Source organism: Nelumbo nucifera, chromosome 3, assembly GCF_055504915.1.
Source record: "Nelumbo nucifera cultivar China Antique chromosome 3, China Antique-T2T, whole genome shotgun sequence".
In the NCBI taxonomy this organism is placed as follows: Eukaryota; Viridiplantae; Streptophyta; class Magnoliopsida; order Proteales; family Nelumbonaceae; genus Nelumbo; species Nelumbo nucifera.
In genome coordinates, this window is record NC_142651.1 from 771783 (window position 1) to 793792 (window position 22010).

Below are 22010 nucleotides of genomic sequence, written 5' to 3' on the forward strand. Positions count from 1 at the left end.
TGCAGATGTAAACACACGATTTTTTTTGCCACCAAAAAAATTGGACTTTGAAATTTGAATATTAAAATGGGCATTATTACTATGTTATAAAGTAAAATTAAATAACAGTCTTCATGCCATTGTTTTTCATTAGAGAAGAAAAAATGGCTTCTTGATTAACAACAAGGAAACAGAATAACATAACTGAAACTAAGAAAAAGAAAACCTTTAAGTGTGGTGCCTTTACTTTGATAATATACACCTTGAAACCATATAAAGCCCAGAAAGAAAGAAAAACAAGAAATATAATTTCTATACAAACAAGATACAAGAATAATAGAAATTAAAAAGAGGAAAAAATCATGTTCTTCCTAACAGACATCCTGATGCATTGCAACCCCTACCCACAGTTCTATGAGAGTATTGAACTCGTCTCCATCATTTCTGCATCATCCTCATTCATTGAAATCTTACTCCAACCAGGACTTCTCAAGGATAAAAACTTGGTCCGATCAAAACCTGCTCCCCTAAATCCTGTCATCCTTGATGACACCATAGGCATTGCTAGAACTGAAGATGCACTGATTGAGTCCTCTCCTAGACCTAATGACAGCATACAAGCAGCCTGCAAGAATTTTCAGAGATAAATGTTAAAACGTCCTTAACAATTGAGGAATTAAAAGGAAGGAAAAAAAACAAAACTCCACCAAGTTTGCCAGACCTTTGCCTTGGTTATTATAGATGTAGCTTTTGTCATCATTGCTTTCCCAAATGATCTAGTGTCTCTAATTTCTGTTTCTTCACAAGGCAGCTTCACCATCCTGTAAATATTAGAAAAATTGGGAAAACCACATAGAGACATCTCACTTGGCCATTAAAATGACAATATAACCTATTAAAAACCGAAATGACAGAACAGAATGTTGGTATATTAAATGTCTTTAAGGTCAGATACATCCTGAAGGCTTTAAAGTCCTTGGTCACCTGGGAATTAAAGAAGCTAAAGAACTGTCCTCATCCTTCAACAACATTTTCAAGAGGACTCCAATATCAGAAAATTTTAATAGCCTAACTGATGCTTTGGCAAGGGAAAGGATCACAAGACTAGAACTGGTTTTGGGGGCATCAGGTCAGGGGGCTAACACTTGAGATGTATTTGTAGTATTCTTATAGTTGTGCCTTGTCAGCCATGTGTTTGTAATTGTCTCTAAATGCTGGTACTCTAGGGTCTTTTTCTATCTATAATCTCATTAGTAGAAGTTCTTTGATTGCTGTTTCTGGTCAATGAAATTATAATCCCATATTCTCATTAATTTTATGAAATTATATGTTATGCAGTTCGTCTACTAAAAGATCTAACTATAATCTTTTAAATTTAGATATACAACAAGAAACTAAATTGCTTATTTCCATGTAAAAATTAAAAAAAAATAACTATAGAAAATTATATTTTAACATTTTGTCTTGAATCTTTTTCCCCATGCCTCCATTCATATTTTGAAACTTGTCCACAATTTTTTGGGTTTCCAGGCACTTCTTTGATTAAAAAAAAAAAATCTTCTATTTATATGCACTAAAGCTTTACAGTTACCGATTAAAAAATTTGTCTACAATTTATCCACAAAAATCTTACAAACAGGAGATATATTTTAACCTGCAAGAGCTCTTCTTGGAGGAAATCCCAGGGAATGAGATCGGCAATCTGTACAAGAATTGTATCATACCTGTCCATATCAGTCACAATGCTTGAATCCATAGAAGACACCAAAGAAGAATCCTTTACTTCACCACCTAGGGGGAAAAACCATGAGTTACTCTCAATTGTTAATTTGTGCATGATCCTGCAGGAAAAACAATTGGAATTTTAAGTAAAAATACCTTTTGGTTCATCGGGTGCAAGCAAAGAAATTCCTATGAACACAGATATCATTCCTAGTATAAACATTGTTGTCCTGATGGCATCAAAGACCTGTTTAATAATCAGTAATAAGCTTGTCATCCTGACTTAAGAGAACCCTACAAGGTAAAAGATTGATATGTGCCCCAGGTTGACTTGATATTCTTGGAAGTAAACAAATCCTGTAAAAATGGAGAAGAAGGTCCAAGCAATCTGAAACATTGGGACAATAAGAATAGCATCAAATAGTGACAATCCTTCATTTAACCTTGCCATCTGACAAAGTACGGATCAAGTTAGTAGTTTGGAAAACTAGTAATTTCTAAGTAGGTTTGGAAATGTAATATATATCTGAAACCTTCATATAAAATGAGTTGATTATGCAAATCATTACCCAAAATCCAGCTGTACTAAGAAATAAAAGAAGCATGGAGTATGTGAACCAGCTATGCAACTGATAACCACTGGACACGGTTAATCTTAACAAATTGGACCTGGAAAACAAGAATAAATAAATAAAGTATGAATATACAAATTCAACTCAACTTGGCCTTAATCCCAGCTATTTGAGCTTGCAACACAAATCCTGCCCTGCCATTGTGCTCTATGAAGAGCCATATTGCATGTGAAGCTTTATGAACTTTAGATACAAAAATAAGGAAAATTTAAGGTTGCTGTTTCATCATTATGTGAAAAAGGCAACTTACAAGGATTTTGCGAACAACACCGAGCATGATCCCACAGCACCAGAGACGACAGCATAGGAAAAAGGCAGCAACATGTGCCAATAGGAACTGAGGTCATTTACCGAAACAGCAAGCATAAGCTCTCCTCTCCTGTGTTTTCCATTTTTTATTGTTACAAGATCCATGTACGAAAATCTTGATAGTTTTTTTATGAATGATGTTAGACCATGGAAATCAAGCAGCTTTATCAAAGTAGCATGTGTACAGCTGATTCCATTAAGAAGATACATAAACAAAAGTGGTTCCCACCTGTAAATTGAATGATGAATAGCGACAATCAAGGCCAAAATGAGGCAATAAAGAAGGAAGATAATGTTACTGTACTTCTCTACCAATTGCTCTGGTGTATAAACTGCAAAAGAGAGAGAAAAAATGGATTTTTCATCAACTGAGGAATCCAACATTAGCCCATAATCCACATGAATATGGAAATTTGTTACATAAATGAATTTCCTACTAGGAGATTAACTACACTAAACATTTACTTTATTAGATGATAGTGACCATAACCTCTATCATTTTCTTGCTGATCAAAAAAAAGAAAGAGAAAAAAAGGAATAAAAAAAACTATCATATTCTTCTAGACAACAACCTTAATGGGGGAACATTGCAAAATCAGAAAAGTATAAGGATTTATGAACAAATTGGGTCAACTTTCACAGGGGATGTCAGTCATGGGACCACAATATGGCAGGTCAACTAGTTTCCATGTACACACCACAAGCACTGCTTGCATGCTGGTAAACATTTACTCTACCAAATGCAACCTTAGGTGTTCCATATTTTAGTTCTGCCAGTTTCTCTTAATTTTCTATGTACACGGTAACTTTGTTTTCTTTTTTTGTGCCATAAGTGGCTTGTGAGCAATATGGAATAAACAGGGTGTAAGATGCAACAATTTTTATCATTAAAAAAAAAATGCAACAAGCACTAGTGGGCATCACTAAGCACAGAAATGGGAGTTAACATGTACTCTCTCCATGGTGAGAATAACTACCAGGTGACTGGAGGTTGCCAAAAGCTACAAGAAAGATATTTCCAAGGACAATAAAAGCTGTGGCTACCAACACCCTGCAAAAGGACCAATCTTCATGATTACTGAAATAAAAAATGAAGCAAAGAGCCATAATTCTGGAAAGAACAAATTCTCGCTTTGATTTTAACATACTTGACAGTCACCATCTTGTTCAAAACAAAGTACGCAAATGCAATGTTTGATACAAACTGAATAGATCCCAATGCTGCAAGAAGTGACTGTGGGAAGGAAAATATGAAAAACAAAAGAAAAGAAACACTGTATTTGTCAGATTCCAGTTATCTGTTGAAACCTAAACAAGCACAAGGTGGTCCCCCATAAGAAAAAAATCCACCAAATTGATTAAAACACTAGAATCAAAATAAATTAATAAATAAATGCAAGGTTGCTCAAACTTTATTTATCCTTCAACCAACAGGACTAGTATATTTGACACCGACCTGGGCAGCATATCCAAAGGAAATGAAGTTTAGGCAATTCCCTAGAGAAAAAAAAAGAATACCTGCATGCAAAAGACCCAAATATTTATAATTAATTTCAATAGTTTCAAATGGACCATTTGGAAACTCAGTATGATCCTCTACAGTGTTTTAAAAGCAAGAAAGATAACTTAAGCACAAGGAGTTCCTAAAGCTTGGAGCACAAGGCACCAGCCTGAACAAAGTAGGTGCACTTTTGAAAACGAAACAAGAGAAAACTTGTTATACGAAAATGTGCAAATCTAAATCCATCGTCCATACATAGGTGATAGGACTTTATTGTACAATGCTATATCTTTCATGTTAATAAAATATTTCAAAAAGCCTATTAGGTGAGTTGGTTAAAGTATAACCTTATTAACATGAAAGATATAGCCTTGTACAATAAAGTCCTATCACCTATGTATGGTCAATGGTTTAGCCAAATCTGGGGTGGATAGGGTCTTTTTGTATAGTGGGAATACTCTACCTATGTAAAATGGTGGGAGGGTTTTTGGTTGTTTTGTTTTTTATGGATTGGATTGGTCTTTACATCCTATGTAGGCTAAACTCTAAAGTGTTTGAACTCTAAACATCATACATATACCCTATTTAGTAAATTATATATTCAAAATCAAATTCAAAGTTGATTTATCACAATATAGCAACAAACCAGGTAGGATCACCTGGCTTCAGACGTGACACACCTTTTAAAACACTGAATCAGTAACTAAGGGGTCACTTAATAACTTACTGAACTGAAAAATTTATCGCTTTGTTTTTAGTGAAAAAGATTTTAAGGAGGTTGTGAAATCCTTAATGACTGAAACTGAAGTTGGGTATACAAAACAATAAGTCTTTCAGTTCAGCAACTTCAGCTGTTATCAAACAGCCCCTAACTCTTAAAAAATTAAGCACCATTAGCCTGAATATTACCAACTCTCCAAGTCTGGAAGTATATGATTGGCTTCAGGGCAATCTTTCCATTGACTCCATCATTGTCTAGCATAGAAAGCCTTTCTCTCTGCAAGAAATTTAGTTAGAATCATAAACACCTGAAACATGGCCTCCATCATTAAAAAAAAAAAAGATAAAAAATAAATAAATAAAACTTAAGACAACAGCTTTTAAACTCATCAGAATGACTCAACACTAAGCAGTACAAAAAAAAAAGTCAAGTAACTTCCACTTCACCAATACCGAGCGTCAAGAGAAGAGTTTAACTGTACTAAGCCTGCTGGAGACATATCCAGATTAAATGAGGTAGTACCTGATTATGACCCAACTTTAGAAGATTCGTCCCAAAGTTTATGGCAACACTACCAAAAAGGTTGATGAATGCTCCAACAACCCACTCCCCCATTGATTATGGATGTCAGAAAGCACCTTTCTGTAGTTGAAAACCACTCTCAGCCTTAGTGCAGTTCCTGATTGCCATGTAACCATGAAGCAGTGGCACGAGTGGAAAGTCAAAAAGTCGTCCTCGGCCCATTATCAGGATTAAGGAGACCCTTCAAGCAACAATTTGCATTTGAACAGGAATTTGTTCTGATGCCTGCATCGCTTGTAGTGGTCAGATCAAAATTCGTCCCATTAGCGGGACAGGCCATTAAGTATATTACAATATCAATTTCTCTTATTACCATCTTTCCACAAATCATAATACGCTCTCACTCTTTCAGTAATAACTGAATTGGATAAAAAATTACACAAATTTCACAATCCAACCATACCCAAATATCTTTCGGATACAATATTAATAAGAAAGATCTAGTAACTATTAATAAGAAATAAAGAAACATTTTCTTTGGCAATGCAGGATAACAAAAATGGCAGTAGAAGCTACAGCTTGACTATCATTTCAAAGGACAAAAGAATCATTTTAGTTTTTTATTGATAAAAGAACAATAACGTTATAGGTAGATCTACTTTGCAATATCTAATTTATCAGATCCGCAGGTAACAGGGATTTCAGCAAAAGCCACATCAGAAAATGACAAAGAAGCGATGATTCAAGATATATATTTTAAAGCAAACAAAAATGCAAGATCCAGAACAAGCGTTAAGCAGCCTTGCTTCCACAAGTGTAATTACAGTTTACACAGGTAGCAAGATAAAGATCTCCGAACCCTTGATGGCTTAAAATGTAGGAATCAACAAAGAACCGATCGGTTTCTCGTGTAGGAAAAAAATGAAGTATAATGCAGAGACAACTTGCCTTGAAATTGAATGTGTCGGTGAAGTCAAGACAGCAGAAGATTGAAGAACCAACTTATGGAGCGAATAGAGTGGTTTACAAAAATTACGGAGCGATAGAACGAAAGCAAAAATCTGGAAGGCAGAAACCTAAATTTAGGCTGAATGTCATAAAACAATCGTGTCTGAGAGAGAGAGAGAGAGAGAAGTACCAACCGCATTCCCCGCCGTACTCAACCGTGGGACGGTATATTCCCTCTATTTCTTCTACCCTCTCGTATACATAATTAATTTGCTTATTATTAGTAGTAGTATTTCAGCTTGCTTTCTAACAAAGAAAGATCTCCCTATCATCGCTATCGATCGATCCCGATCCCGATCCCGATCCCGATTAACTCATTGAGCATTTATTTTTTATACATATTCGATTAGGTTTAGATTAATCCACAGAATAATGAGATAATTAATATAGTTTATTCCAACAAGTTGTCCGTCCGTTTTTCAACCGACGAAAAAAGTTACAACCAGTCAACGTCAAGGCGTCAAATCAACTATGCCGAGTTTGGGACCCCACCGACACTTTTTCCTGCACTTACTTCCTTGCACTCTTGGTATCCTATATTTATATTTTTTTTCGAAAATGGCATCCTACATATTTATAGGGAGTAATACGGAAGTACCCATAGTACGGATTTGTTCAATGCAGATTTCTGATTTATTATGTAGAACTATAAACATGTAAAAGGACCACCAACGCCCGTGAATTGGCATTAATTCCGAACTGGCATCCTATCCCAACAGTATTTTAACCTTACAAATTTTGACCCTGGCCTGATCAATCTTCTCTCATGGGAGAAGTATAAATCAGCCCAGCTCAGAATTTACTAGACTCAAAGTACAGAGGGAATTCAGAATTCTGCATCGTGTCTCCGTACTTTTCCCTTTATACTAATGTCAAGATTAATGAGGTTAAGATTTAAGATTTTTTTATTAAAATACGCTTATTAGCAAAAAATATAATTTGAACCATTATTTATATTAAACTAATGGGTATTTTGCGATGCACAGGATGCGGCACTCCACTCCAATCCATTCTACAGGAACTAATCTCTCCTCAATAAGTTGGCTTCCTAAAGGTCATGCAAATCACAAACATCATTCTATTAGTGAGGTAAATTACTCACTCCATGGACCTATAAAAAAAGGGGAAGGGTTACATTGCCTTGAAAATCGATATATCTAAAGCCTTTTACAGAATGGGATGGACATTCATTGAAAATGAAATTTCCAGAGAAATGATCCAACCTCATTTCTCAGTGTATCTCTACTCCATCCTTCTCAATCAAGATTGGGTGGGGGAGTCTTTTCAACATTTCAATTTGAAAAGGGGCTTACGTCAAGGCGGTTCATTATCCCCATACCTATTTAACATTGGAATTGAAGTATTCACTGCTCTCCTTCAATCGGCTTCACACAATGGTTGACTTGAGGGAGAAATAATCTGTAAGAATGGATCTCCCATCATCCATCTGATGTTTGCAGATGACTGCGTCCTCTTCTGTAAAGCAAAAATGAACTGGATAAAGGCTCTCAGTCGGATCATTCAACAATTTGAAGAGATTTCAGGTAAAAGAGTGAATTATTCAAAATCTCAAATCTTGTTTAGTAGTTCAGTTCCAAGACAACATAGGAAGACCAATTCACACATTCTCAAAGTAAAGAACTCCATGGTATGATCAAAATACTTGGGCACTAGAGTTCATCTTCAAAACAAGCACCACCTGTCGCCCCAAGATGTAGTCAACAAAATAAGTGCAAGAACAAACTCATGGAGTTCAAAACTCCTGTCAATCCCAGCATATTCCATGATGTCTACGGTCTACCCAAATAAAGTCCATGACAAATTGGACAAACTATCCAGAGACTTCTGGTGGCAAGGAGATGAAGGCAAGCAAAAGAAGCACACTATAATATGGAGGAAATTATTTTATCCGAAAAGAATGAGAGGCCTAGATTTCCGTCATTGGTCCTCAATGAACCAAGCTCTCTTTGAAAAACAAATCTGGAGATTACAACAATCACCCAATTCACTTTGGAGTAAAGCAATAAAAGAAAAATATTTTCTTAGTGGTGGCTTATTCTCAGCTAAAAAGAAGAGAACCAGTTCGTTGTGGTGGAAACAGGCCCACAAACTCCTACCCTCTCTGAAAACAAACTCACTTTGGCTGATCAAAGACGGTCACTCCATATCGTTCTTCAGAGACCCTTGGGTCCCCACTATAACTGGAGGTACACCAAGTCCTCTTCACCACAACTCACAACATGTTGGTCATCAAAAAGTTGTTGACTTCCTCATTGACGGACAATACTGGAACCGTGAACTTCTTGATGAGGAATCGGTCAACAAAATTCTCGCTCTCCACCCAAACCCACAACTAAGTTGGGACACTCTAATCTAGAAAAGGAACAATAGTGGAGACTACACAGTCAAATCAGCATATCGAGCTTTCCTCTCCATGAATCCAACATCATCCTCCCCACACTTCAGTTGGTCAATACTATGGACCCTCAAAATACCTTACCGTTGCATTTTGTTGACATGAAAATTACCATGGGAGGGACTGCTAACAAAGGACAAGTGTAAACAATGGCTCAAGGAGGAAGATCTCTGCACTTTCTAATAACAAACATAGAAACGAGTTGTAGGCCCAATGAAAATTACGATGGGAGGGACCGCTTCAGTAGTGGCATGAGCTATATACTTCGGGCTCGGGCTTTTTATGAGGGCCAAGCTCGGGCTCAAGTTGTAGGCCCGATGATCGGATCGGGCTCGGGCTCGGGCCTTAAAAAAATCTGTTAATGTAAAGTGAAAGCCCGACCTGACCCATGAACAGGTCTACTAGTAAATATATATTGGTGATTTATTACCTTTCAACTTAAAGACTTGTATCGAATCTTCTTACTCTATAACTTCTATTTATATTTTCAATTTATTGTGCTAATTGAACCATTACTTGCTTAGAAACCTATTAGATTAATTGAGCAGCTACTTAACCAGGATTTTAGGTTCATTTTCCACCAAATTGCTTATTTGTGAAAAATCATTGACTTGACCAACAACATGGTGACCTGCTAATCAAACCATTGAATCATTTGATTTGTTTAGTAGGGTGGTGGAATAGACACTAATTTTCTTTTTTCTAATTTTTGTATTCCATTTCCATCATTTAACAAACATGATGGTGGTTTCACTGTTGAGGCAATTTTAAATTTTGTATTCCATTTCTATTATTCATAAAAAGTTTTCTTATTTATCGTACCTAAAAACCGGTTTTATTTCCAAGTCAATTTTGAATGCACAAGTTTTTATACTATTAAAATGTTATTCGCAAATTTAATTAGTGAAATTTTATGATGAGAAACAAAAATATGTTAAACATATGATTCTATGAGAGAAAATGGAAGTTAACCTTAAATTTGTCTAGCTAAATACTCCATGCAATTTCAATTGCAACTCATTAAGTTTTTTGATTTATAAATGACTATTTAGACACATTGTAAGTTATCAAGAAAAAAATCAGACATGTTGTGTAGTTATTTAAAAAGCATAAAAGTATTCCATTTTTATCCTCTTATACAATTCAGCAAATTAACAATGGAGGGCTCAATTTGTCATATTTTGCTCTCATTTTAAATAATTAACAAAATACTTAATTTGCCCCCAAATTCAAATATGAAAGTATTAGCACAAAGGGGGAAAACTACTTCTTATAGATTTTCTAGAAACTCTAGGGATTTTTAGTGATTTTCCCAAAAATAAAAGTCATTAATTTGTAAAGCTTTTCAAACGTGTCCTACATTTGCTCCCTTGCCTTCTCTTGGGCCTCAAAAGAATTGACTTTGAATTGTGTCAATCCTTTTGGGGGTATATTCATTTGAACATCATTTGAAATAATAGAATTGCATTTTATTTTTTTTCCATTTTTTTGCTCCTTAGGGCTACACAACAGGGGTGGCCCATTCCCTAACCCATAACCCCCAACCTAGGTGCAAGTGGGATTTGATCCAATAGACCTTACCGATCGACCAATAGGCGCCTTGTAAATAGAAGAACCATAGCCAAAACTTATTTGATAAGGATCACTCTTTCATCTTTAAAAATAGTTTTCAATTCCCAACCCTAAATTTTAGTCTTAAATTTAGTTGTGATTTTATTCAAAGCCTTCTTAACAATTATGCCTTGAATAATTAGGGCACTCAAGTGTTTTTCTTTGTTTGTTGACATTGAGATGCTCATAATCTTAGAAATCAATTTTTTTTAGAAAAAAAAAATGACTTTTTGAAATGGATATTTCGGATGAGACCATCTCAAACATCATGAGATTGAGTAGAAACTACTAATAAGCCAATGGAAAAGCTAAACCAAAAATCATAATCAAAATTGTGGAACCAATGATCAATAAAACGATGTAAAACTTTATACTGATCACATCACACTTTTCAAAAGTGCAATGATCATTGAGTCACCGTTCAGTGTAAAACATCATCAGCATACTTTTACACCGATGACATTTTACAGTGATTTCAAATGCAGGCTAAGGAAATTGAATCTTAGTTGATGGAGCTTCACACTCTACCTCCTAATGATGTATATTGATGGAGATGAATTGTACACATCTTGTTTGTGGTAGATCTCCCATGGATTGTAGTCTTTCCAGATAAATGAATAATAAGGGACCATGAACTCAAGATTCTCCGTTTTTTACTTAATAAGGATTTTTTTTTCTTTTTTTGATGGTAACATAAGGATGTATTTTTCTTAGGGAGAACGACTGTTTAGCCCACCTCAAAATTCTTAGCCCCATCGTACAGGTGGGATGAATCTTAACCATGGATTGATGCCAAATCCACGGGCAGGATGTGGTTTATATAAGGGGGGCTACCAGTAGACTATAGGGGGCTATAATTTCAGAATTATGCAGTGGGCTGTAAGGGTGTCAATGGACCAGTTTTCGATTGGAACCCATCCAGTCCAAAATCAATTTGGATGGATTGAGCGGACCAACAAGACATATTGGATTGGACCAATCCAGTCCAAAATATTTATTAGATTGAATTGGACCTGGTCCGTCCGTAACAAATTTATATTGGATTGGGTCGGATTAAACCAATATCTGGTCCATTGATATAAGATAAAAATATATGTGTGTCAATGGACCGGGTTTGGGTTGAAAACAATCTAAATCAAAATAAATTTGAACAAATTGAATGGTCCAAACATTAAATTGGACCAGTCCGAATTGATTCAAAACATTCATTAGATTGAATTGAACCTGGTTCATTTATAATGGACTCAAACACCCTTAGTGGGCTGCAATGTACTTCTCTGTTTTTTTTTTAATAAGAAAGTGGGTCCTATGGGTTGTCTGTGTTTATTTAAAACTATGATCTAATCCCTTGATGTAAAAATTGTACTCTAAGAAGAACTTGGCACTCTTAAAGTTAAATCCCTTCACTTCGGATCCAAGGGATTTTCTCCCCTAGCCAGTAAGGACAACAAGCCTTACCAATGGTGTTCAAACAGAAACCATAGATTTTAGGGACAACGGTATCAATGGAAAGTTTCAAACATCAAAGTGAAATATTATAATGGAATTTGATGATGCGCAATCTGGCCGGTCTTAGCTGTCAACGACCTTGCCTCTAAACTGAGTAGCAGGGAACCTGAAACGGAGGAGATGAAGAAGCTCCAGGGGAACCCGGTGTAAAGGCTCTGAAGCTCAAGTTAGAATCCTTCGAAGGCAAGATAAAACCAGATAGCGCAAAGTTTGCATACCTCTTCTTTGAGGGGGTCGAGAGCCTTTTATAACCACCTCGCGCACTCACTTCTAGACTTTTGTCAGGTCGGGAATGATTACTTTCGTGCTTCTGCCAGTTCGGGCGTCATTGCCTCTGCTGGGGCAAAACCATCACTGCTCTTTTTGTCGGAGCCGTCTCTGTAACTGGAGATGGCGGTGGCAGGTGGTCGTTGAAGTGCGGTCGTCAAGCGTCAGATCCCAAGTCAGTCAGGTGCGCCGCCCCTAGATACGGACTCCTTCGGTGTCAGGTACGGTGTGGTTTGTCCAGTTCAATGCTCTGGAGGCGAAGTGCTTGGAGCGGTGTGCGAGGCAAAGTCTTGAGTTCGGATAGGGGGGTGCCCCGAACTGCCATGAGACGGGCCAATTCGGGTCACTGCTTTGTGTGGCTCGAGGCCAAAGGGAGAGTTCAGGTTCCTCGTAGGGAGTTCGAGCTCTTAGTAGGGAGGTCCGGCTCCTTTTAGGGAGTTCGAGCTCTTAGTAGGGAGGTCGGGCTCCTTTTAGGGAGTTCGGGCCCCTTGTAGGGAGTTGGTCTCCTCGAGGGGAGTTCGGTCTCCTCGAAGGGAGTTCGGACTACTAGTCTCTTCCCTTTGGTGTTTGCACCCTGGGTACGCTGCTTTAAGTGCCGAGCTACTTGTTTTTTGCCACGTGGCGTGATTGCGAGGTCGGGCCAAATCTTCCTCATCAATTGCCCCCCACTCCTCGTGCTAAGGGTCTTGCCCTGGCGCAGGGAGTTCGCAAGGTGTTAGGTAGATTTGCCCTGCACTTTGAATCTTGGTTCTAACGGCATGAGGTGCGTTGTCAGGGTTCCTTGTGTTTCTTCGAGCGTCCAAAAGGCGGGAAGCACGCCGGCCTGCCTAAAAGCTGATAGATGCGGCGGCGCGCGCTTTATTTCGAAATTTCATAAAAGCACGCCACTTGGGAGGCGCGATAGATGGCGTCTTTTCAAATTTGAAAAAGATGTGCCGCTGCCGCTTTTATTGAGGAGAAGTGCGCTGGTGTTCCGTCAGTTTCGAAAAGATGTGCGCCGGCACTCTGTCAGTTTCAGAAAGACGTGCGCCAATCACGTCTCGGTCTCAGGGGACGTGCGGTCAGTGTGGCTGTAGGCCGCCGAACTGGCTTTGATCTAAGCCGTCGCTTTTCAGTCACTATGAGTATAAATAGCGGGAGGGACCCCAGTTGTCACTTCTGTATTTCTCTCGAGCTCGCGTCCGAGTTTCAGCTCGCATCCAGTTCGCGTCCAGGTTTTTTCAGTTCGCGTTCAAGGTCTTCCGCTCGTCCGAGCTCCTATGGTCTACATCCTTTTTCCAGGTGAGTGCTTTCCTGGATCCCATCTCACTCCCCGATGTCTAGCTTGAATGGCTCGGATAGTCCTTTCAGCGGGTCTGATGCAGGTTCTAGGAACCGAGTTGCATCCCCCGATAGCCCTAGCGAGCCGGAGGTAGAGCTCGAGGAAGAGTTCGAACTCGTAGGCCAAGGTGCTTCGGGTAGTTTGGCGTCCACCTCTCGTCAGGGTCGAATGTTAGACAAGTTTGGTCCTTCGACCATGACGCCCGAGGGGCTCCAATCCCTCATTACCTACTACAACTTGCCCGGGGAGTACGCTTATTTCATACCTTCGGGTAGTTTTCCTTGGGAACACGGTCCTGATGAGATCGAGGTATTCCGGGAGCAGCTCGTCGCGGGGCTGCGATTGCCTTTCCATCCCCTCCTTGTCGAAGTCTTGAACCACTTCGGCGTGACAGTCGGCCAGCTTCACCTGAACTCCATTCGAAATTTGGTGGGGACAATCTCCTTATTTTGCGAAGAGAGCTTTCCGTTGGACTTGGAGATTTTTTCTTCAATCTTGATGCTTAAGAAGCAAGCGGGTCCCCTCCCCGGGCGTAGGCGGGCATACTACCTGTCTCCTCACCCGGGCTTTAAGCTTTTACAAGAGCTCCCCAACAAGGTCCCAGCATGGAAGCGGGACTACTTCGGGGTGCGAAGTGTGCTGGGGTGGCCGTTTCAGACCGGGTGGGGGATGGCCGCTCCTGACTCCGGGGTCACGCTTGACAAAGAGACGGCGAAGGGCCTCCGGCAATGGACGCGGCTTGGGCTGAAGTGTCAACAGTATCTGACGGAGGCCAAGCTCATTGCGGTCGGCCTGAGTTTGGGTAGGTTCTTCACTTAGAGATTTTGTCTAGCTGTCTTTCTTCCTTTTTACTGATGGTGAACTTCTTTTCGCAGGTGTGATGGATTCTCGAGGGACCCGGGGTGGGCACTTGTTCCAAGGTATGAAGAGGAGAAAGCGGGTTGCCAAGCGAACTCGCGTCGAGATGCCCCGGGATGTGGAGCCCGAGGTGCCGGACTATCAGCCAGAAGATCTGCCTAGGGAGCCCGAGATGGTTCCTCCAATGCTGGAGCCGGCAGGGGGCCCTTATGCTGAGACTACCTACACAGGGACTCCTACATACTCCGGTGCTCCTGCTTACTCCGGGTCTGCTCATACGCGAGCTGGGCCCTCGGGCTCGGGGGCCCCGGGGGATTTCAGGAGTGTGTTGTCGCCGACCCATGCTCTTAAGAGTAAGGAGGCTATTTTCCCCGAGGAGGTTGCGGCGTGGACTGATCTCCCTCTGCATCAAGTGGCCTGTCGTGTCGTTACCCATGCCATGGTGGTAAGTGTTCTCCCTTTTTTAGAGCTCTTTGGCTTTCATTTTGTTGGTTCTTTTGATCACTCAGTTCCTTTTGGTAGGTGAATTCTTCTATTCACGCCTTGGCGGCTCAGGTGGAGAGGAGCTCGAGGCAGGGGCGAGTTGCCGAAGAGGCTCGTCGCGCTGCCGAGGAGGCTGCTCGTGCTGCCGAAGAGACTGCTCGTTTTTCACGGATCAGGCAGGCGAGGTCTCAGAGAGATGCCGAGGCCATGGGAGTGGTGGTGAAGAACATGGTGAACTTGAGGCTGGATCTGCAGCATCAGGTCGAGTACCTTCAGGAGGACATCAGGGAGAGGACGCTGATCTTTTCTCAAGGTATCGAAGATGCCAAGAAGAAGGCCGTCGATGAGTACATTGCTTCGCCGGGCTTTGATGATCTGATGGTGGATTCATACAGGAGGGGTTTTAAACTAAGTCGATGGATGATCCGGAATACGTACCCCGAGCTCGATATTAGCGCCATATCCACTTCGCGCATAACTCAGGAGATGGCCAATGCTGCTGACGGTGAGTCAGACTCCGAGGGCGAGGCGGGGCCTTCGGGTATTGTTGAAGTGCCTTCTGATAATGAAGAAATAGCTCCAGGCTTGTAAATTTTTTTTTTTATGTACTACCATACTTTTGAAATGGAATGACTTTTGGTTAAGTGTTGGTTGTTCTTTCTCCCGAATTGAGCATATTTTCCGAACTAATCATACGTCCGATCTGTTTCCTGTCTGGGCTACCGCACTCGCGCGGCCTGTTTTGGTGGTGATTTTATCCACTTTGCATGGCGGTATATAGGTAGTATCGCCTTAGGTTGACGATGTTCCATGCTCAGGGTACTTGTTTTCCCTCTAAGGTTTCGAGCTCGTATGCCCCCCCGAGTGCTTTCTTTACTCTGTAGGGTCCTTCCCAATTTGGTCTGAGTTTTCCCATGCTGGGTTCGGGTACCATGATCTTACGGAGAACCAGGTAGCCAACGCGGAAGCTCCTCTTCTTTACTCTAGCGTTATAGTACCGAGCTACCTTTTGCTGGTAGGCCGCAGTTCGGATGTGCGCTAGGTCTCTTACCTCATCCAGTAGGTCGAGGTCGGTGCGTAACTCGTCTCCGTTTGTCTGCTCATCGTATGCTTCTAGTCACAGCGTAGGTACTTCGATTTCCGCCGGGATTACCGCTTCAGGGCCATAGGTGAGGTTAAAGGGGATCTCTCCCGTAGCGGTTTTTTCCGTGGTTCGGTGAGCCCACAGGACACTTGGTAGTTCGTCCGCCCACAACCCTTTAACTCGGTCTAGTCGTGCTTTCAGTCCGCGGAGGATGGCTCTGTTCATTACTTCTGCCTGACCGTTTGCCTGCGGGTGTGCGACCGACGTGAAGTTCTGACGAATTCCCATACTTTGGCACCATTCTTGGAACTTGATATCCTCGAATTGTTTTCCGTTGTCGGAGATCAGTACCCGAGGTAGGCCGAAACGACGTGAAGTTCTGACGAATTCCAAAAGAAGTTCTATATGTTTCGGGCTGTAACTGTTGCCAGAGGTTCAACTTCTATCCACTTTGTGAAGTAATCTACTGCCACCACTAGGAACTTTCTCCCACCTATTGCCGGCGGGAATGACCCCAAAAGGTCGATGCCCCATTGTGCAAAGGGCCATGGACTGGTGAGGTACTTGAGGTCGGCAGCAGGCTGATGGTGGATATTGGCATGCTTCTGACATTTGTCGCAATTTTTTGACGAGCTCGGCGGCCTCTGCCTTCATCGTTGGCCAGTAGTATCCTTGTCGAAGTGCCTTTTGAGCGAGGGCTCTACCCCCCAATTGTCCGCCGCACAAGGCTTCATGAGTGTCGCGGAGTACGAGCTCGGCTTCGGCAAGTCGCAAGCAACGCAGGTAGGGGAGCATGTAGGATCGTCGGTACAACCGTTCATCTAATATGACGTATTTGGCCGCCTGGCGCTGCACCCTCTTGGCTGCATTGCGGTCCGCAAGGAGGGTTCCATCTAGCAGGAAGCTCGCGAGTGGGTCGATCCAGCTCGGCTCTGCTTCAAAGACGGGAGCGACCTCTTCTGCCCCATCGAGAATGCTGGGCTGAGGTAAGTCCTCTATGTACACAGTTCTCATGGCATTGTGACTCGTGTTGGCTAGCCGGGACAAGGCATCGGCCTCAGTGTTCTCTGACCTCGGGATTTGCCTGATGAAGTGTGACTAGAAGTTGAGCAGAGCCTCCTTTACTTTTGCCAAGTATGCAATCATAGTGAGCTCGCGTGCTTCGTACTCGCCTGTAACTTGGTTGACCACAAGCTGGGAATCACTGCAAATAACTACGTGCTTTGCTCCGACCTTGTGTGCTAGGTTCAGCCCGGCTATTAGTGCCTCGTACTCCGCCTCGTTGTTGGATGCTGCGAACTCAAAGCGTAGTGCGTATTCCAATTTTGTTCCACTCGGGCCGCGTAGCACTATTCCAGCCCCGCTGCCCTGCTGGTTCGAGGAGCCATCTACGTGAAGGATCCAGGTCTCCTCATCCCAGTTCGCGTTTGGCCTAACCAGGAGAGATGCTACACTGGCTGCTACTTCACGGGGTTTAGACTCTATTGGCATGGGAGCTCCGAGCTCGCCCGAACTGGGGATCTCAGGCTCGACCGGCTCAGGGGCTTCGAGGCTAAACATGCACTGGGCGATAAAATCTGCCAAGGCTTGGGCCTTAATAGCATTTCTTGGCTTGTATTGGAGGTCATACTCACTGAGTTCGATGGCCCATTTCGTCAGTCGACCGGAAACCTCGGGTTTGAGTAAAACTTGCCTCAGAGGTTTGTCGGTCAGGACGATGACGGTGTGAGCCTGGAAGTACGGGCGGAGTTTCCGAGCTGCTATCACCAGTGCGTATGCTAGTTTTTCTATCTGCGGGTATCTTGTCTCTGCTCCTTGCAAAATTTTACTAACATAGTAGATGGGTCGCTGGACCCGATCTACTTCTTTTATTAGTACCGAACTGACCACCTCGTCGCTTGCCAAGAGGTACAGTTCTAAGACCTCGCCCTCCTCGGGCCGGGCTAAGGTTGGCACACTAGCGAGGTAACTTTTTAGCTCGTCAAACGCGAGCTGGCAGTCTTGGGTCCATTCGAACCCTTTGCCTTTGATTGCTTTGAAGAAGGGCAGGCAGCGGTCTGCTGATTTGGACATGAAGCGGCTTAGAGCGGCTATGCGGCCGTTTAGCCTCTGAACTTCTTTGACTTTCCGGGGTGGTCTCATATCTAGGATGACTTTTATCTTATCCGGGTTGGCCTCAATACCGCACCGGTTGACAATGTACCCTAGGAACTTGCCCGAGGTGACGCCGAAGACACGTTTGTTAGGGTTCAATTTCATGCAAAATTGACGCAGGATTTGGAAGACAGAATCTAAGTCTTGTATTAATTCCTATGAAAACTGTGTCTTGACGACCATGTCGTCTACATAACATTCTATCTTCGTGCCAATCAAGGGCCGAAACAGCCTATTTACAAGTCTTTGGAAGGTCGCCCCGGCATTTTTTAATCCGAAGGGCATGACTTTGTAGCAGTACATGCCGAACTCGGTTATGAAGCTGGTTTTTTCCTCATCGGACTGGTCCATCCTGATTTGGTTGTAGCCCGAGTAGGTGTCCAGGAAGCTTAGCAACCCAGGTCCCAAGGTCGCGTCCACTAGGCGGTCAATTCTGGAGAGGGCGAAGCAATCTTTCGGGCAAGCTCGGTTTAGGTCGGTGTAGTCGACGCACATGCGCCACTTGCCGTTCACCTTTTTTACCAGCACTGGGTTGGCCACCCATCTCGGGTAATGGACTTCCCTTATGAAGTCTGCTGCAAGGAGCTTCTCGACCTCCTCGTCGACCGCCCTCCAGCGCTCTGGGGCTAAGTTGTGCTTCTTCTGTCTAACGGGTCTGACTACAGGGTTAGTATTAAGTTTGTGAGTTATCAGGCCGGGGCTAATATCGGGCATGTCGGCCACAAACCAGGCAAAAATATCTAAATTTTGAAGTAAAAAACTCACCAGTTCGGTTCGTAGGGGTTCCTCGACGGAAGCACCGATCTATAGTGTGCGAGCTGGGTCCGTAGCCGAAGTCAGGACTGCGACCGTTTCCTCTGTGGGCGAAGCTCGTTCCTCGCCTTGCTCCGCAGGCCGCTCCAGTTCAAGGTCGTCGGCCACCTTGGTTTTTCCCTTCAGGGCGGCAACATAACACTTGCGGGACTCGAGCTGGTCGCCCCGCGCTACCCCCACACCGAAGTCCGTAGGGAACTTCATGGCCAAATAGTAGGTGGAGACCACCGCCCGTAGGATATGCGTGATTGGCCGCCCTATTATCGCATTGTATGGGGAGGGGGTCGCGACCACCAGGAAATCATGGTTGAGTCTGACCGCACAAGGCCATGTGCCGATTTCCACAGGTACTGTTATTTTTCCGAGGGGCCTGACTTCCTCTCCGCTGAAACCCACCAGAGGAGTGTTCGCGGGCTTCAGCTCGCTCCTCTGTAACTGTAGCTGGTCAAATGCTGATTTGAAGAGGATGTCCGCTGAGCTGCCCGAATCTACGAGTACGCGTCTGACCTCGAAGTCATTGATCCTTAGTTTAATGACAAGCGTGTCATCGTGGGGGTAGTGGACCCCTCGCGCGTCGTCTTCCGTGAAGAAGATTGGTTCTTCGGTCTTTGGTCTTTTTGGGGGGTTCCGTTCCTCGAGGGCCGCTTCGCGAACTGAAGTCCGGGCTGCTGCTGAGGTACACCCTGCTACCACCGAACCTCCCACAATTACATGGATGATTCCCCGAACTGGCCTCTCTTCCGGAGGCTGTCGTTGCAATGGTTCGGCAGGTCTGCTGCTAGATTCGGGGGCATCCTTTTCATGCTCCCCTTGCCGACCTGCCTTATTGTTATTATTGTTATGCTGTACAAAATTTCTTAAGTATCCGCGATGGATGAGTCCCACTATCTCATCCCGGAGATTATTACACTGCTCGGTACTATGACCGTGGTCTCTATGGAAACTACAATACAAATTCTTATTTCTCTCGTTCGGATTTCCCTTTAGGCGAGGTGGCCACTTTACGTATGGGGCGTCTTTGATCATCATTAAGATCTCGGTCTGCCTCGTGTTTAACGGCGTGTAATCCGTCCGAACTGCTAGGGGAGCTCGGAATGACTGGTTCGGCTTCGGCTCCCGGGCTGGGTTTTTCCTGTCGACTGGGTTGGAGGGCTCGCCTTCCCTCTTTCTTTTCTCGTTCCCGCCTTCGGTTCGTTGGTTGATTTCTTCCTCTGTCCCCATGAACTTGTCTGCAAGCTTGAAGAATTCGGCCACGGTTGCGGGCTGGTTAGCTACCGTGTGCCATTTGAACTCTTTGTGCGTTACTCCTCTTTTGGCCGCCGCGAGATGCACCGCGGGGTCTAACCGCGGTATCTGCAAGCATGCTTCATTGAATCGCTTGATGTAGCCCCGGATGAAATCTCCTTCCCTCTGGACTACTCCGAAGATGCTTTCCTCTGTTCTGGGGCACCGTTTGCTGGTGACAAAGTGTGCGGTGAAGACCTGCACAAACTGGGCCCAGCACTTTATCGACCCGGGGGCCAGGTTCCTGTACCAAGTGCGGGTTACCCCCCTGAAGGTGGTGGTGAAGGCCACGCACATGCACGATTCGCTAGCCCTGGCGAGGTGCATTTGGGACTGGAAAGCGTCAACGTGGTTGTTGGGGTTGAAGGACCCGTCATACTTGTCCAAAGGTGGGAGCTTGAAATCTCTGGGCAAGGAGACCGCCAGGAGTTCTGATGCGAGGGGGGAAGGAACTGACCGCCAGATAGCACAAAGTTTGCATACCTCTTCTTTGGGGGGGTGGAGAGCCTTTTATAACCACCTCGCGCACTCACTCCTAGACTTCTGTCAGGTCGAGAATGATTACTTCCGTGCTTCTGCCAGTTCGGGCGTCATTGCCTCTACTGGGGCAGAACTGCCACTGCTCTTTTTGTCGGAGCCGTCTCTGTAACTGGAGATGGCAGTGGCAGGTGACGGTGGCAGGTGGCCATTGAAGTGCGGCCGTCAAGCGTCAGATCCCAAGTCAGTCAGGTGCGCCGCCCCTGGATACGGACTCCTTCGGTGTCAGGTACGGTGTGGTTTGTCCAGTTCAATGCTCTGGAGGCGAAGTGCTTGGAGCGGTGTGCGAGGCGAAGTCTTGAGTTCGGATAAGGGGGTGCCCCGAACTGCCATGAGACGGGCCAGTTCGGGTCACTGCTTTGTATGGCTCGGGGCCAAAGGGAGAGTTTGGGCTCCTCGTAGGGAGTTCGAGCTCTTAGTAGGGAGGTCGGGCTCCTTTTAGGGAGTTCGGGCCCCTTGTAGGGTGTTCGGGCTCCTCTTAGGGAGTTGGTCTCCTCGAGGGGAGTTCGGACTACTGGTCTCTTCCCTTTGGTGTTTGCACCCTGGGTACGCTGCTTTAAGTGCCGAGCTACTTGTTTTTTGCCACGTGGCGTGATTGCGAGGTCGGGCCAAATCTTCCTCATCAGAATTGAGGTGAAATATTATAATAAAATTTAAAATAAAAATCATGGAATTGGAAAAAATCACAAGTGAAAAAAAAAATCTTCAAATTTAAATTAAAAAGTGTTCAAAGGTGAGGTACTAACGAGAAGTAGAAACAAATCTCCCATTCTCCTATTCCGTTTTAATCTTGGAAACCCCAAAATACAAAAGACAAACTAAGAAGGAAAAAGCTAATGAACAAACTGATTTGTGTCCAAGAATCCTTTGCAAGACCCTAACCCTAACTCATTTTGGCAAGTCGTCAAATTTTCAGTGGGCTCGAAGAAAAAATTCCTTCAAGTCCAAACACACTGGATCCGGAGTGGAATCCCTTACATCCATTTGTCTTTAAGGCCCCGTTCACTTTTCGATAAGTTATTTACTCGGGTAAATGCAATTACCTAGGTAAGTTTTTCCTGGGAAACACTTACTTAGGAGCCCTGCCGCCTGATGGTGGATGATCTCAACAAAGCGCTCAATGGACTATTGCTTGTTGGCGTGCCAGCATTAGCATTGCCTCTAGTTATGGTGGGTTGAACGGTATGGACTTTCTTCTGCTAGCAACAGCATATTCCAGCCCACAAAATAAGAGTACATGCTCCCAAAAGATCCCAACTGATCCTATAACCGCAAAAGC

At 43.4% G+C, this 22010-nt stretch overlaps 1 protein-coding gene across 7 annotated transcripts; it reads right to left on the reverse strand.

Moving 5' to 3' along the window:
- Positions 1-180: 180 nt before the first annotated feature.
- Positions 181-6720, reverse strand: LOC104592696 (putative magnesium transporter NIPA8). Of its 7 annotated transcripts, none has more exons than XR_016084325.1 (13): positions 6529-6720; positions 6335-6447; positions 5387-5671; positions 5053-5140; positions 4099-4160; positions 3791-3876; positions 3620-3693; positions 2872-2974; positions 2584-2712; positions 2000-2089; positions 1634-1820; positions 701-800; positions 181-604 (listed from the first exon to the last, which is right to left on the reverse strand). XR_016084325.1 is itself a non-coding variant. In XM_019196938.2 (13 exons), the coding sequence occupies exons 3-13, from the start codon at positions 5477-5479 to the stop codon at positions 392-394; spliced, it is 1155 nt and encodes a 384-aa protein (XP_019052483.1). In that variant the 5' UTR covers positions 5480-5671; positions 6335-6447; positions 6529-6715; the 3' UTR covers positions 181-391. The 7 variants fall into 7 exon arrangements, 6 of the variants coding, with proteins under 6 accessions (XP_019052483.1, XP_088757906.1, XP_088757907.1 ...); XM_019196938.2 differs by having other exon boundaries at positions 1704-1820; positions 6529-6715; XM_088901780.1 differs by having other exon boundaries at positions 1704-1820; positions 6525-6715.
- Positions 6721-22010: the final 15290 nt, after the last annotated feature.